Here is a 14,560-nt window from a genome sequence, read left to right as displayed (position 1 = left end):
GATATTTTAACTTTTGTAATTGCTTCAATTAGGTATCCTACGAACATCTCTAATTTATTGAATTTGTAATTCATACCTGGTGGATGCATCATGCTGAAAATCTCATGCCTCCAGAGTGTTGTGCTTCTCTCTATGTACGAAATGAAAATGTACACTTCAAAATAGCATTCATCCATCCATCTTGGTTTATTCATCGACTATGCAAGAATTCCAAAATATCGACCGGACCCAATCAGACCTACTCAACAAATCCAACCTGTTTGGTTGCAGTGGCGTCATCTTTCTGGCGGGTAGGCAGCGATATGTCTTCTTCCTCACGCTGCATGTCATCGGTCTCGATATCCTCAATCTCCATGCTATCGTTAATCACACCTTTCTCAACAGAATTGCCAGTAAAGTTTTGTAACATGCTGCTACCACGACGTTCTTGCATTTCTTGTGGTGTGTCATTGGGAAATGGATCGACACCCACAATCAGTGGGTCACTTAGAGTGTAACGAGCTTGTAGAGCCGAAGATTGGGACGTCGCCCACGAAGCGTCAGTGTACGAGGGTTCATTTGTGACATCATTCCGTTCGTCATTCATCGTAGTGTTTGAGTTTCTAGAGGTGTTTGAAGAAGAACCGACTCCATTCCATTCGTCATTGTAGGCTGAGGAAGATGTATGCTGCTCGCGCTTACGCTTTCCTGGCGATTTTGGTGAGTGTTGTGATTCGTCAGGAGTTTTCACACCAGGTTGGGGCATGGGTAATTCCTGTCTAAAAATGGCATTATCGTTGTAAACGAAGGACTAAATGTTGTTAGCAAGATTATCAGGGCGCATAAAGGAACGAACATACAGTGAGTTCAGGTGGTGTTGTGCGCGTAGCCATCTCCATTGCCTCGTCAGAAGCATAAACCAAAATTGCCGTCTCGTTCTGAACTTTAATATCCTCCAAAACTTTCTCCAGGGTGGTTTTCTATTGTCTTGTTAACAAATTTTCACAAGTTGAATTCTCGTAATACTCACTTCTACTGTTCTTGAAGGGGGAGACGAGGTACTAAAGTGCATTCTCCACCACTGACCATCACTGAGAGGAATACGTTCAGCTTCATTAGCGGTGAAATCAATGAGATCCGGCACTATATGAGTGCAAACATATGTCGTCTCCTTGGTCAAGCTTACGCCACGAAGAGTATATCTGTGCAATTCCCGAGAGGTTTTGGCTGGATCTGTATACAACGTTGAAAGTTCTCTCCAAGCTTCTTTGGCCTTTTCTCTTTCATCTTGTAGTTCTAATTCCTGTTAGTTGGATGATCATTGACCAGTCTGTGTGATCTTACTCTTTAGCTTCGCGTTCACATTATCCATCAACTTTTTGAGCCCTTTAGACAAATCTGCACTCTTTGATCCGCCCATGGGAACCTCAGAGGTAAGATCACTTATGCTCTTGTTGCTGGGTGGAAGCTCGTTCTGATCATGGTTGAGTGACAACTTCATAACATCTTCAACTAGAAGTGTTTTTCCATTGTGGGTGGTCCATTTTAATTGCCTCTCCTGTCGAGAAATATCCTGAATTTTTAGTTGCAAATTATGCTTTTCTGTACGCATAGCTAATGAATCCTCAGATGCAAACTGCAGATATCTATCAGGATACCATACAGCTGGCACTTCGATTGCTTTCTGATCGTTATGCTTGTCACCTTTAATTCTAAAAGAAATAACATCGCCAAGATGATTCAAGAAGGGCGAATTCTCGAGAGTAAGAGGACAACCATCCCACAGAGCTCCATCTGCAAGATCATAAAGATTCTCGGTAAGAGAATCTTTTGTGGGGAGATGAAGGTCGAATATGGCGAATATGGTATTTCCATCAGGGTCGGGATCTGTACCATATGCAGCTGAAGAAAAGATGTGTTTTAACGATCGCTTGCCCTGCATCAAATTCTTGAAGCATAGAAAAAAATCAGTCTCAACATCATTCCCAGCGTTCTGTTGCATGTATGGAAGTTCGGTAATAACATCCACAGAGCCGTAGCTTCGCTCTGTCTTGTCTAGAAAAGCCATGACTTTCTGGAGCTCCTGGCCAAATCTTCGATCGTCAGCTACAAAGTTGGGATCTTCCTGCAACGATGCGATGGGATATTCTATTGGTCTGCCGCTCCACCAACCAGTCTCGTATGGATAGTACGTCTCGATGTTTTCTCTTCTGAGGAATACCTCACGGGCGACCGGAATGTTGTAATAGATTGTAAGAAGAGCACCTAGTCTATGTGCGTCTCCAGAAGGCTTAAGAAAGGCGGGGCAAGTAGGTCTTTTGTCTTCCCAGATTCGCAAGCGATCCCAAGGTTCTGGATCTTGGTAGATTTCTTTGACAGTTGATATAGGAACCATGGCCCAATTATCTCCATAGTCGGATCTTGTAGCAGGACCAAAGTAAGGTTGGTCTGTTCCCACTACGCCGGATTCTTGCGGGGGTAAACTAGAGTCTGCCATCGAAGCAGCAAGCGCCTGCTGGAGTTCTTTATCATCATTGTCGGCATATTGAGTAAAAGCAGTGGTAGAATCTGCCACATCATGTGTTAGAGTATGCGAAATGGAGGGTTGAAAGAGGACGTACTGTTAGTCGTGAGATCCACAACTTTGCTCAGAGGCGACTTATTGTTACTAGTTCTAGATGGTGGTCTGGAGGGTGCAGCACTTTCGAAATGAGAGTAGGCGGGAAATTCATCTGGACCTTGGACTGCGAAAGCTGCAGCAGAAAAATGCATTAGTAAGAGTCTTCAAATATTTGATTCGAAACAAGAGAACACACAAATACCATGTTGCGCACCACCTCCATCACGATCTCTATTGAATTGGCTATCATCCCAAGTGTACTGCCACCACCAAATCAGTGACCATATACTACATCATGCGACTTCATACTGACTCGATTAGGATTTCTTCCAAGATCAAGATCATCATAGTACTCATTGATCGCCTGCTGAACATTATTATTGTTGCCCTGTCTATGTTAGCATTGCGCTTTAGGAGAAAGTATCTGGCTGGAATAGCCCCCACCTTCAATCTCAAGATTGCCTCTTGTCGATTTGTCTGTCCAGTCATATCCAGAAAGGATTGAACATCTTGAGCAGCTGGTTGCGCCGCCATGATCGCCGTGGCAGCAGGCTTCAGATCGATCTTGACTTTGGACCTTTGGAGCTATGATGGATTCTGGAAGGCTTCTGGTTTCTCCCCAGGTCATGCAGCTAAAGCAAAGAAGTGAAAATGAGGAGATCAAAGAGATTATTAAATGGATAATCCGGTTTGTCGATATGACAAACAGGGTCCAGTTGCTAGTAGACTCTAGGGTGGTTTGCTAGAGGAGGTTGACAGAGCGAGATGGGAATTGTTTGATGGGCGAGATCCGGGGATGTTAGGGCTGGGGGAGCATACAAGTCCGAGCTTCATATCAACCCCACTAGGACCACCAGCTTTCACTTCGAAGAAATATTACGCAGGAGATCATGCTAAGCCCAACCTGGAAGGGAAGAGTGTGGTGGGTGGAGCTCATTGACTATGAGAAGAGTTCGTTTCTCCAGAGACCTCATCTCCAAAAGACAATCCCATCCTCATAATGCTCCGGTTTCAAACAGCATCTACACGAACGCTAGGTGTACATCTAGAGGGAGATGAACCTGATGGCAAGACTGGATAATGTATCGAGATGTCTGTCTAAGACTCTCACAAGCCACTAAAGAACAATTCTATTCGATTCAAAACGTCTTGAATCTAAAGAAGTATACTTTCCAAACCCACTTCTCCAAGACATTAGAGGCACAATGGGTAGGGAACGCATAGAGAAATCACGTCGAAGTATGTGTTAGAGTATTCTCATTGGTGTGTCGCTTATTGCGGATGCGCTACACTCATCGTTTTCGAGCCTTTAGAACTATATGTGTCTGGGAGTAGAAGTGCAGACGTAAAGGGGGATGATCCCCTTGTGACCATCCTTTCCCAGCATCAAAGCGTCCAATGTCTGACATTCATACAACATTCAAGCTACATTATCATCCCCATATGATTTGGCGTAATATAGGAGTCCTACACTATACAAAACTCTTCTGTCAAACACTCAGCTGGATGAGTTTCTCGTAGACTCTAAAGCATTTCAAAGGATAATGAAATCCCTCTGAATTGGTGAGCCTCATGCCGCCATGGGTGGGAAATAGATGTCATCTCAAGTGCGAGCAGTATGAACTATCAACACTAGGTATTGCGAACTTATCTTGTATTGAAATATTCCTATCCACAGCCTGTAACTATTTACCCTATCTCGCCACCTACTGCAAAAGCCCCAGATAAATTATGCCCTTCAAAATATGTAACACCAAATCCATATTTCCCCATAATCTAAAAGCGCTAAGATCCCTCAGTGTAAAAAGCCCTGTTATACGTACGCCTGGAAAGTGAATATGCTTGCATTGTCCTTTGCGCCTCCCATGTAAACCAAGCGGACCGCCGCTGTACTATGCGCTGTAAAATAAAATAATATGACCCTCCCTCTATCGCAAGTTGTGACCAGAAGCACTTTTAACGAAGTAGCCAGTATTGAGAACATTTGGGAGGTTCGTGAGAAGCAATGCACTTCAAGAATAAGTGAGACTTGATAGCTCTTCTCCCTTAATCTTCCATGTCTTCATCGTCCTCTTCTTGTTCCTCGCCATCCTCTTCCTCTTCGTCTTCGTTCTCCATATCTTCATCGGAACTATCACTGGCCCCAAAGTCGTCCTCTTCATCACTTTCGGCCCAGAACGCATCGTCATCTACAAGTTTCGCAGGAGGGGCAGTTTCAAGTGTTTTGGGCATTTCAAATCCGGCTGGAATGTCCTGCTTCGAAGCAGCGACAGCCTCTTTAGCTTTCTCGTTATATTTTTCCTTGTTATCACGGTACATAACTCCAGCGTCGACGTTGGCAGGAGAGTTGATCTCGGGATCATCCAGGAGAAGAAGTATGGAACGCAAAACGGATTCAACTCCTTGTAACGGGGACCAACGTTCACTGGCAGATTCTCCGGATTGCTCGTCTTCTCCGGGTGGGTGCAAGATTGAGATACACAATTTGCCATCGGGATAGATATTAGGGTGTTGGATTGGTCGGAGGAACTTGAAGGTAGGAGGGCTGTATGGATAATTGTCGGTGAAAGTCATTTCGGCCTGTGGTTGAAAATCAGCGGCTGTAAAACACAATAACACAGAGAGTTCTCACCTTGAAGTAAGCACCGTTGAAAGCACTCTCGTCGTTAACAACCATCAAACCGACTTGCCACTTGAATAGGGATTCTTCGTTCATCTGTGCCATCGAGTTAGTGAGCCGCAAGAAGAGCAGCTATTGTGCAAGAACCGCCTACCTCGATGTTGACCCATTTCTCTTTGGCCAGTCCCTTGTACTCGGACATCAAACGATTTTTCGCAGCAACGGCAGACATTTTGACGGTGTTCTTTATTGTATGCTTTCAAATGGGATTGACAGAAAACAGGAAGTAGATTGTTGTCAAGTATTTGGGGGTCGAGACAGGTTTAATTACTGTGGTGGTTGCAGTAAAATGATGTGATCCAGAAACGACTCGAGTAAGACGGAATGAATGTGAAAGGGCAAGATGGGGTTGTTTGAGAGTGGATGATGACCAACAAGGTTGGCTGTCGAAAGTGAGACCCTGTAGAGTATTGAGTATTGAGTATTGAAGAGTCCCGAATTATGCGTTGGACTGGAAGAGTAAAGAGGGTTTTATAGTGTCTTCGAGGAGAAGAAAGCGAAAAGCGAAGAGCGAAATGTTAGATGATGGTAGAAAGTCGAGGATTATGTGGTGGTTTTGTAAGAGTTTAAAATAGTCAAGAAAGACTAATTCAGTTTCGCTGGCTGATTTGCCAAAGGTACGTTGCGCTACTATGTCTAGTTATGTCTAGTTATGTCTAGTTGCGCTACGACTCCTGCTCCGTACTCTGTAGAATGTTTGCTACGGCATTTTTCGGGCACCAGCGACTCGCCTTCAAAGAGCAAGGATTGCATGGCAATATGACAAAATGAGTGAATCAGTGAATCAATGAGTACCCCAAAAGGGTTTTAAGCTTTTCATTATTGTGGATTCCAAAAGGTGTCAGGATAAAGTCGAGGGAGTATCTTGCGCTTATCTCCTAAAATAGTCAAAACCCGAGTCGCATGATTTTGGAGAATTCAAGACTTCGTCCGGAGTGTGGAACCACCAACAGTAGCCAGCCACTTGTCTGCCGTACTGTCGGGACATGATGATAATGACGATGATGCCCTATCATCCAACTCCAGCGAATGACCGTCGGATTCGTTCAGCAGCACTCATGGATACAGACAGGTACGTACCGACTAGAGGTTTCAAGTATCTATGTTGGCAGTTCCCATTTTTATTCCGTGTCATGAACGGAGCCACCGAGAGGCGAGGGGCACGGAATAGAATTTACGATAAGCAATCAATACCTAGGAATCACAAGGACCTAAGTGGCGCTAACAATAATAAGTGGAATACGATCGAAATCTCCATTAGCTGCCGAATTGTGGGAACCATGTCATATGCCGGTTGAAAGGCAACTCCAACCAAAAGTTTAGATATATTCACCATTCATTTCACTTCGAGCATTTCACAATTGCATAGGCATTTGACATGCAGTGGTCGGGATAATGTTGGAGTGTAGGTACTATAAGCGAATATACCCCTTTTATCCTATGTTCCCATTCTATCTCCAATAACAACATCACCACTCGATTGCCTGAGCATTGTGCAAATGTTGAACTACTATTAGCTTGGGAACAAAGATACCAGATGCCAGTCGGCTCTGGAGGTGTGGATTACAAACTATCACATCTTTTTTTGGAAGTCATCTCATAATGAAAGTGCGACGGATTGGTGGGAAAAGTGAAATATATATCTTCGAGGTATCAAGGTACAAATTTTGCTAATACAATATAACGCCGTCCCGTTGGTATTGCCATTATTAAACGCCGAGAATCATACTTTGCATGAGTTCAAGTAGAATCATATTCCCACCTCCAAAATTCGTAATGTGAACAACGCCCAAAATAGACTGGAATTATCGAATGCTATTAGCCCCTAATCCTTGAGCTCTTCTTTTCTCAGCATTCTTTAGGGCTAGCCTTGCTTTGGCAGCGGCAACTCTATCTGGAGGCAAGGCACACTTTGATGGACTAGATCTTCGGCTCGAAGCAATAGTGGTCAGACGAGGTACCCCACGTTCATTATTTGACTTCAACAGATCAACAGCTCTGGATCGAGATACTGTAGCTTTAGGAGGACTTGAGGGAATGTTATAAATCTTTGGTCTAGGGCTGTCTAGACACCTCTCGCGACTGGTCCGTGTACGAAGAAGGGGCAAGGATAGGTCTTCGGCTTGCAAGTTTACGTTTGGTGAATCAAGGGAGAGATCCGCATATCGATTGGCGACTGGAGTGTAATCAACCTTCTTCGATTTCTGGAAAGCATATTGTTCCGTAGATGCAAGATTAGTAATCTCAGATAAGGCTGCATGTGACGATCGTTGTGTGAGTTCAGTGGGCGCTTCAAAATTTGTAGATTTAGATGAGGCAACTGTTTTGGACGGCCGTGCAATAGAATGACTCAAGACTGGAATATTGCTTGTGAAAGCATGCGACTTCTCAGTTGGATGGCTTCTGGTTCGGAACAAATCATAGCCCGACTCTGCTGTTACTTCGTCATAGGTCGAACCACGAACAAGTTCTCTCAATTTGGCTATCTCCTTCTCGTATGCATCGACCATCGTATCGTATTCGATGGACTTGATGTGAAGAGCCTGTTCCAAATCAGTTGTAGTTGAGTATTCGCCCTTCAATGATGCGATTCTTTTCTTTAGTTCCACTACTTGATCATGGCGCTTTCTCAAAAGCTGCTCTGCGTCGCGCCTTGAACTCTTTGCCGTTTGCTTCATGTGATCGTAATCTTTCTGGAGAGCCTTTAAGCGGTCTTCTTTCTTTTGGCGTTGTCCTTCTACAAGCTTCAAACGCTTCTCCCAGCTTTCTGTGTGCGTCTCAAACCGCAGGTCAGAATGCAACAAATCTTGTGAAAGCTTATTGTTTTCCGCTTGTAGCTTAGAAACAGTTCTATCGGCGGCGGCTAAAGCTTGTAAGGCTTGCTCTAATTCGTTTTGGATTGAGGTCGTGTCTCTGGGCTCGTTCTTTGCATTCCTCAATTCAGTCTTTGGGACAGCTGCCGCAAGACTTCCATCCCCTTCCATAGCTTTGCGAAATTCTTCAACTTGGACACGATATTGAAAAGCCAAAGCAGTCTGACGAGCAAGTTCCCTCATAAGTGCCGGTGAAGAATCCCCTTTACTCTTCCCATCTGCTGCTATCTGCGACATTAGCTCAGTGATATTATTTTCCATTGTAGCAACTTTGGCTTGCTCTTCCTTCAATTTTTCTGCGAGATCGAGAGCTTCTGCATCTTTTTTCTTCGCATAAGACTTTGCGAGCTGCTTGTACCCTACCAACTTCTTCATCTGGGTCTGTGCCTCATCGTGGTATTTTTGGAATTCAGATTTCCAGAATTTGCCAGACTGGGATCGAGGATCGTTGATGTCAACCGTAATATCTGCATCACTGTCGACTCCAGACATTGATTCTTTCGCTGGCTGTACACCTTTCGATCGTGGATTTTTTAATTCCTTCGCATCATTTTGTGTCTTTACATTCTTCTCCTTGGCCAAAGTGAAATTTGGTAATGTTGAAGGGGTGGTAGAAAATTGATTGCGCTTTTTGGATGCACTGTCCGATCCACGAGAGTCTTCCAAGGTCTTCAGAAGTGAGGTCTTTCTAATTGGCTGTGATAGTTCTTCCGGTTGGGCGATCCATGAAGTGAGGGCTTTTCCTGGAGTTGGTGCCCTACCAACAATCTTTTGTGGTCTGTCCTTTCCTTCATTATCATCAACATCTGATCCGAAAGATACAGTCTTTCTTCGAGTCGCCGCAGCTCCAGGAGTCATTAATATTCCTGGTGGTTTTGTTGGAGAAGCTGATAGATAATGTGGCAGCCGATTATCTCTGCCCGTTGTTAGATCGTCCTCCTTTTCAAGCCCATATAGCGTATCGTCTTGAGGCAGGCCAGGTGTGCCGAAGAAGGCACTTTTGAGTGCGCGAGCAGCAAAGACTGGAGCTGGAGTCTCCGGTGCATCTATATCAGGGTCTGCGCCTATAAAGTGTAAGCATTTTATATCTTCTAGATACTTAGGTAAGTTGTGATGAGTTTATACCTGCAACACGCTCGGCACCATCTGGCCGTCCTAACCACCAGTTGAGCATATTAAGGTAGCAGACTGCGAAGAGTTAATAAACAATCAAGGCCAATAGATTGTCCACCAGTTAACAATTCGAGGACTTGGTTATCAAAACTGTTGAACAAATCCATATAGTACATCCATAAGCTTGCTTTGGAAAGTACAATTAGTGCCTGAACCCTTTTTGTTTACTTACAAGGATTAGATCGGACGCGAATGTGCTAAGCAACCACAGCCGCAACCGCGATTCCCCGCGTTTAAGCCTTGCTTTGGCATGGAATTCACTGATGTCCTTAAAATCTAATTGGGCAATTGATAATTTAAGACTATTTCAAGGTAACGAATTCCTCAATTAACATATAAGTTGTCCCCATTCAAATGCTTGTCCGGATAGACATAATACCTTCAAACTCGCGATGAAAAGAAAACAACAAGACGAGAAGGAAATAACAAGAGGCAACAAAGACCTTCATGTGAAACGAACTCGATCAAGTAATCGAATATCGACAGAAGTACACCACCAATCCGAGGACGGTGTTCCTTCAAACAGCAATATTGCAAGTGAACGAAGTCGGTCACCTATAGTGGAAGAAGAGAACATCATCGGCTCAGAAGATTCTGAGGAGGACAAAGAGACAAATCTAAACAACAATAATGCTACACTACCAGAATCGCAGTCGAAGGCTGATGGGTCACCGAGTCGTCCTACCTTAAGCCCGATCAAAGCTCAGAATCAATCTACTCCCAAGTCTTTACGGCATGGCGACAAATTATTCGCAACGCCTATCAAGGTCAAAGGTATAACTGGGACAGATGAAACTCCACGCCTTCGACGCAACATTGATCGATCGGCCAGAAGGAAGAGTACTAGAACCCTCATTGAACGTACCGTATTAGGCCTCAATAGCGATAATGATGATGAGGAAGAGGACATTGCGAACCAGATATACGATTCAGATGAAGATGGCGGAGTTGAAATAGGCAATGGCGATACAATTCGTGTATCTGAAGATATACGCGAACCATCTACTCCTTCCAAGCGTGGACGAGGGCAATTAAAGGGAGCAAAGGCTCGGCAAAGATCACTGACACCACCTCAGGATCTTACACCTCACGAATTATACTTTTCTCAAAATAGGCCGGGAAGGTCCAAAACTGCGAATTCTAATCTATCGTCTTTGGCGTTACTCGACCACGAAGAATATTTTAGTCTTGCCCGGAACTACAAAGATCAACACGAAGACGATATGAACTTTCTACAAGATGTGCATGCCAAATCTTTCAACCAATGGCAATTTGAGCTCGGTCAGGACTTCAATATTTGTGTCTATGGTTGGGGTTCAAAAAGATCTCTTCTTCTCAAATTTGCTGAACATATCTACAACACGATGACTGACCATTCCCAGGAGAGAATAGTAGTGGTGAATGGTTATGTACAAAACCTCACAATTCGAGATCTTTTGAATACAATAGCCTGTTCTATATCTGGTCATGGCACAAAAATAGGTTCACAGCCCGCAGAGATGCTTGAAAACCTCACGAATATACTTGATGAAGACAAAACTCAACATGTGACTCTCATAATCCATTCTCTCGATGGGTCTGCTCTACGTCGCCCTGCATCCCAAACGATACTTTCGCGCTTGAGTTCTCACCCGCAGGTACATTTAGTTGTATCTGTAGATCACCCTTCCTTCCATTTGCTTTGGGATAGTTCACTTCGCTCAGCTTTCAACTTTATATTTCACGATTGTACAACTTTTCTACCTTACACAGTAGAAGTTGACGTTGTAGATGAAGTACATGAACTTCTGGGGAGGAGCGGACGCAAAGTGGGAGGTAAAGGAGGTGTAAGCTTTGTGCTCAAGAGTTTGCCTGAAAACGCAAAGAATCTTTTCAGGGTCTTGGTAGGGGAACAACTTGCAGCTATGGATGAAAATCTTGTAGGCGAGCATAATGATGACGATGAAGATGGCGTACATGGAGCTACTGGTAGGAAAAGTGAGCCTGGTGTGGAATACAGGGTGTTATACCAGAAAGCTGTTGAGGAGTTCATTTGCAGTAATGAGATGAATTTCAGAACGTTGTTGAAAGAGTAAGTTTATATTCGTCATATCGATTTCTGATGATAGCTAATCCTTGCTTAGATTTCATGATCACCAAATGATAGAGAGTAGAAAAGATGCTCTAGGGACAGAAGTGCTATTTGTACCCTTTAGAAAGGAGGAATTAGAAAATATCCTTGAGGATATTGTATCATAAGGGATTTTCAGCTGTTAGATATTCTTAGCAAGGTGTTCAGGACTGCATATTGAGCATTTACAGGTATGGTCTAGAAGACCTTTCGACAGTCAATCGAATTGATTCACATCCAATTATCTTACCATACTTTACAATTTTCGTTTCTTTGTCAACTACGTATGCATATACCAGCTCCAGATGAGCATCTTGGTCTCACAACTTTCAAGTCCAATACCTAAGCATTTTAAAAGGCTCTTAGCAGGCAATTAGTTTCGAATGTAAGTGTAGCCTTGCAGGCTAGGCTGACAAGGCTGACCCCACTAACAAGAATACCAAATTATTTTGGCTGTACCCAGTGCCATCACTCGTTAATATGCTACGTCAAATACACAACAAATATAGGAAGCTATTAACAATGGCTCGCGCAGTTCCTAAGAATCCTTTGATATTTGTTCTCGGTGCGACTGGTACTGGAAAATCACAAGTGGGTTTGGAAGCAGACATTAAGAACGATGGCTGATTAATTATTCTACAGTTGGCTATCGACCTCGCAAAACGATTTAATGGCGAAATAATAAATGGCGATGCTGTGCAAATGTATGAAGGTTTACCTATCATTACAAACAAGGTCACTGTCGAGGAACAAAATGGTATTCCACACCACTTGCTAGGATTTATTCCCCTGGATGCGGAAACATGGACGGTAGGGACATTCAAGGATCGAGCAAGCCAGATAATCCAAGAAATTCGGTCCAGGGGACGGATACCCATTGTAGTAGGCGGAACGCATTACTATACACAGTCTCTTCTATTTGAACATGAGCTCGTTTCCTCCGCCTCCGGGAAAAGTTCCGGGGAAGGGCAGGATAATGAACAGCTCTCCATAGAAGAGATATCCAAACGATTTCCAATACTCGATGCACCCACAGAACAAATACTGGATCGATTGAGGGAAGTTGATCCCATCATGGCTGCGCAGTGGCATCCCAATGACCGACGCAAGATTCAAACATCGCTGCAAATATTCTTAACAAGTGGAAAGAAAGCCTCCGATATCTATAAGGAGCAGCGAGAGACCAAAGCCATGGCCCAAGCAACCTCGGACGGTAACTCGGATTATCCAGACGCATTTAACATAGGCTCACCATTGCTATTTTGGGTTCATGCTAAATCAGATATTCTCAAATCAAGGCTTGACAAAAGAGTCGATAAGATGATTGATGTTGGCCTATTGGATGAGGTCAAGTCTATGGAGAGAATTCGCCAAGAATACATTCGTGGTGGTGTTGATCTTGATCTTTCTCGTGGAATATGGGCCTCTATAGGCTGGAAGGAATTTGAGCTGTATCTACGCGCTCTTGAGCAGGAGGACAGAGATCCAAAAAAGCTAGGTGCCCTCCGTGATGATTCGCTCGAAAAAATGAAGGCAGCCACCCGACAATATGCGAAGAGGCAAATTCGATGGATCAGTCTGAAATTGATACCGAGTCTTGTTCAAATGAACGCCCTCGATAGATTATATCTCCTCGATGGTACAGATGTATCATCATGGTTGGAGAATGTGTCAGAGGCTGCTATTGGTGTTACCCAAGAATTTCTTCTTGGCAGCAAGCTGCCATCACCAAGTGAAATGTCAACCCTAGCTGGAGAATTTCTAAATCCCGAAAAACCCTTGCAGCACTCCCAGAGCAAAGCCCGTTGGGTGCCAAAGAAATGTGAAATATGTCACATCGTCGTTATGACAGAAGGTCAATGGCAAGTGCATTCTACAACCCGCGCCCATCGACGAATGGTAAAGAAGTTGCAAAAAAATGGGGTGGGTGGTAGGTCCTGTCATAATAGCGAAAAGGGTGGTAGCACATCATCATTTGCTACTTGAATGGCAGCAATGCTGTGCCCACAGGCATAAATGACGCAGATCTCCAACCCCCACGCCAGGCCAACAGATGAAAAATTGGTAGCTTTTAGAGCTCGTAACAAATCTTTGGTAACATGACCATTATCAGAATTGTAGCCAAGATCCAGCCTTACGAAACATGGACGGAAATGAAACCAGGAGTAACTTGACATCTTACGCGAGGCTGTTCGTAAGACTCCGGGTTATACTTGATGCTGTACCTCAAAACGGAGATTAGGAATTACTACAAACGTAGAATTTCCCACGCTGGCTGTACCTGGAGTGGTAGTACATCGTGAAGCGCTTCTGTGGGAACACGCGAGAACGAACGAACTCGCACCAGACAATTTCAACAACTTGTTCTGCGCTATATCTTTAATTTTAATAGGGAATTCGTCGAAAACGCTCGAGTTGCCAAAGATTGATAAGATAGAGACCATTGGACATGGACCAACAAGACTTTTGAAGAATTTTTTCCAAAAAAAAAAAAAAAAAAAAAAAAAAAGGAGCACCTCGCTGTGGAAAATTGTTTCACTTGTTTTGGTCCTGCGTTATTCTCTCAGCTAGATATTTTCGACTTTCACGTCCCGTGTCCTATTTGGAGCCAGTCTATGGGGTATTATGATAACGAAAGCTTGACTGTTTGATTAGTCAATTGGTCAATTGGTCAATTCAATGCTCCGATAGCATTAGGGGATTTACGACTTGTTAGATGTGGGAGGAGAGTGCAGTGCCAAAAACGAGGACTACTTATGTATCAAGAACCTAGCACATGGGATTTGATATGACAACCTGCTTTGCCCTTGATATGGTATTTACAACTTATTGTTATCATTCCACCCCATGGAATCTGCTCGGCGACCGTGCCAACCCAGAGCCCCAGCAATGTGCTCGAGCTTAAAACGTGCTCTTTCAAAAAGCTTGGTTTGGAAGCGAACAACAAGGGAAAGCGCCCCCCCCCCCCGCAAACGTCCTTCTCAACAGCTGTTTTTAGATGTATCTCCAATGATTACTACACAACTTGATATATCTTTCAAGAACTTCAAATACAAATCTCAGTGTGTCGTACAACATTAACATGGGCAGTATCTTTTATACCATACAATCAAAGCAACCAATCG

The 14,560-nt window shown here is 43.8% G+C and overlaps 5 protein-coding genes across 7 annotated transcripts; 2 read left to right on the top strand and 3 right to left on the bottom strand.

Moving 5' to 3' along the window:
• Positions 1-20: 20 nt before the first annotated feature.
• On the bottom strand, positions 21-3,454 carry BCIN_03g02850 (hypothetical protein). Of its 2 annotated transcripts, none has more exons than XM_024691850.1 (8): positions 3,044-3,454; positions 2,913-2,987; positions 2,796-2,859; positions 2,601-2,732; positions 1,324-2,547; positions 1,010-1,275; positions 840-959; positions 21-790 (listed from the first exon to the last, which is right to left on the bottom strand). In XM_024691850.1, exons 1-8 carry the CDS (start codon positions 3,131-3,133, stop codon positions 239-241), a joined length of 2,523 nt encoding a protein of 840 aa, XP_024547624.1. In that variant the 5' UTR covers positions 3,134-3,454; the 3' UTR covers positions 21-238. The 2 variants fall into 2 exon arrangements, with proteins under 2 accessions (XP_024547624.1, XP_024547623.1); XM_024691851.1 differs by having other exon boundaries at positions 2,802-2,859.
• A 764-nt stretch (positions 3,455-4,218) lies between these two features.
• Bccdc34 lies at positions 4,219-6,112 on the bottom strand. Its single transcript, XM_001554954.2, has 3 exons — positions 5,374-6,112; positions 5,232-5,315; positions 4,219-5,179 (listed from the first exon to the last, which is right to left on the bottom strand). Exons 1-3 carry the CDS (start codon positions 5,449-5,451, stop codon positions 4,646-4,648), a joined length of 696 nt encoding a protein of 231 aa, XP_001555004.1. The 5' UTR covers positions 5,452-6,112; the 3' UTR covers positions 4,219-4,645.
• Positions 6,113-6,888: 776 nt separating this feature from the next.
• On the bottom strand, positions 6,889-9,475 carry BCIN_03g02830 (hypothetical protein). The gene is made up of 2 exons (XM_024691849.1): positions 9,278-9,475; positions 6,889-9,216 (listed from the first exon to the last, which is right to left on the bottom strand). Exons 1-2 carry the CDS (start codon positions 9,324-9,326, stop codon positions 7,085-7,087), a joined length of 2,181 nt encoding a protein of 726 aa, XP_024547622.1. The 5' UTR covers positions 9,327-9,475; the 3' UTR covers positions 6,889-7,084.
• Positions 9,476-9,577: 102 nt separating this feature from the next.
• Positions 9,578-11,687, top strand: Bcorc2. Its single transcript, XM_001554957.2, has 2 exons — positions 9,578-11,396; positions 11,449-11,687. The coding sequence occupies exons 1-2, from the start codon at positions 9,718-9,720 to the stop codon at positions 11,561-11,563; spliced, it is 1,794 nt and encodes a 597-aa protein (XP_001555007.1). The 5' UTR covers positions 9,578-9,717; the 3' UTR covers positions 11,564-11,687.
• A 105-nt stretch (positions 11,688-11,792) lies between these two features.
• Positions 11,793-13,918, top strand: Bcmod5. 2 transcript variants are annotated; one of them, XM_024691848.1, is made up of 3 exons: positions 11,793-11,820; positions 11,971-12,026; positions 12,078-13,918. In XM_024691848.1, exon 3 carries the CDS (start codon positions 12,138-12,140, stop codon positions 13,419-13,421), a length of 1,284 nt encoding a protein of 427 aa, XP_024547621.1. In that variant the 5' UTR covers positions 11,793-11,820; positions 11,971-12,026; positions 12,078-12,137; the 3' UTR covers positions 13,422-13,918. The 2 variants fall into 2 exon arrangements, with proteins under 2 accessions (XP_024547621.1, XP_024547620.1); XM_024691847.1 differs by having other exon boundaries at positions 11,871-12,026.
• Positions 13,919-14,560: the final 642 nt, after the last annotated feature.

This window comes from Botrytis cinerea, chromosome 3, assembly GCF_000143535.2.
Source record: "Botrytis cinerea B05.10 chromosome 3, complete sequence".
Classification (NCBI taxonomy): Eukaryota; Fungi; Ascomycota; class Leotiomycetes; order Helotiales; family Sclerotiniaceae; genus Botrytis; species Botrytis cinerea.
This window is presented reverse-complemented; position numbering and strand designations above follow the sequence as displayed.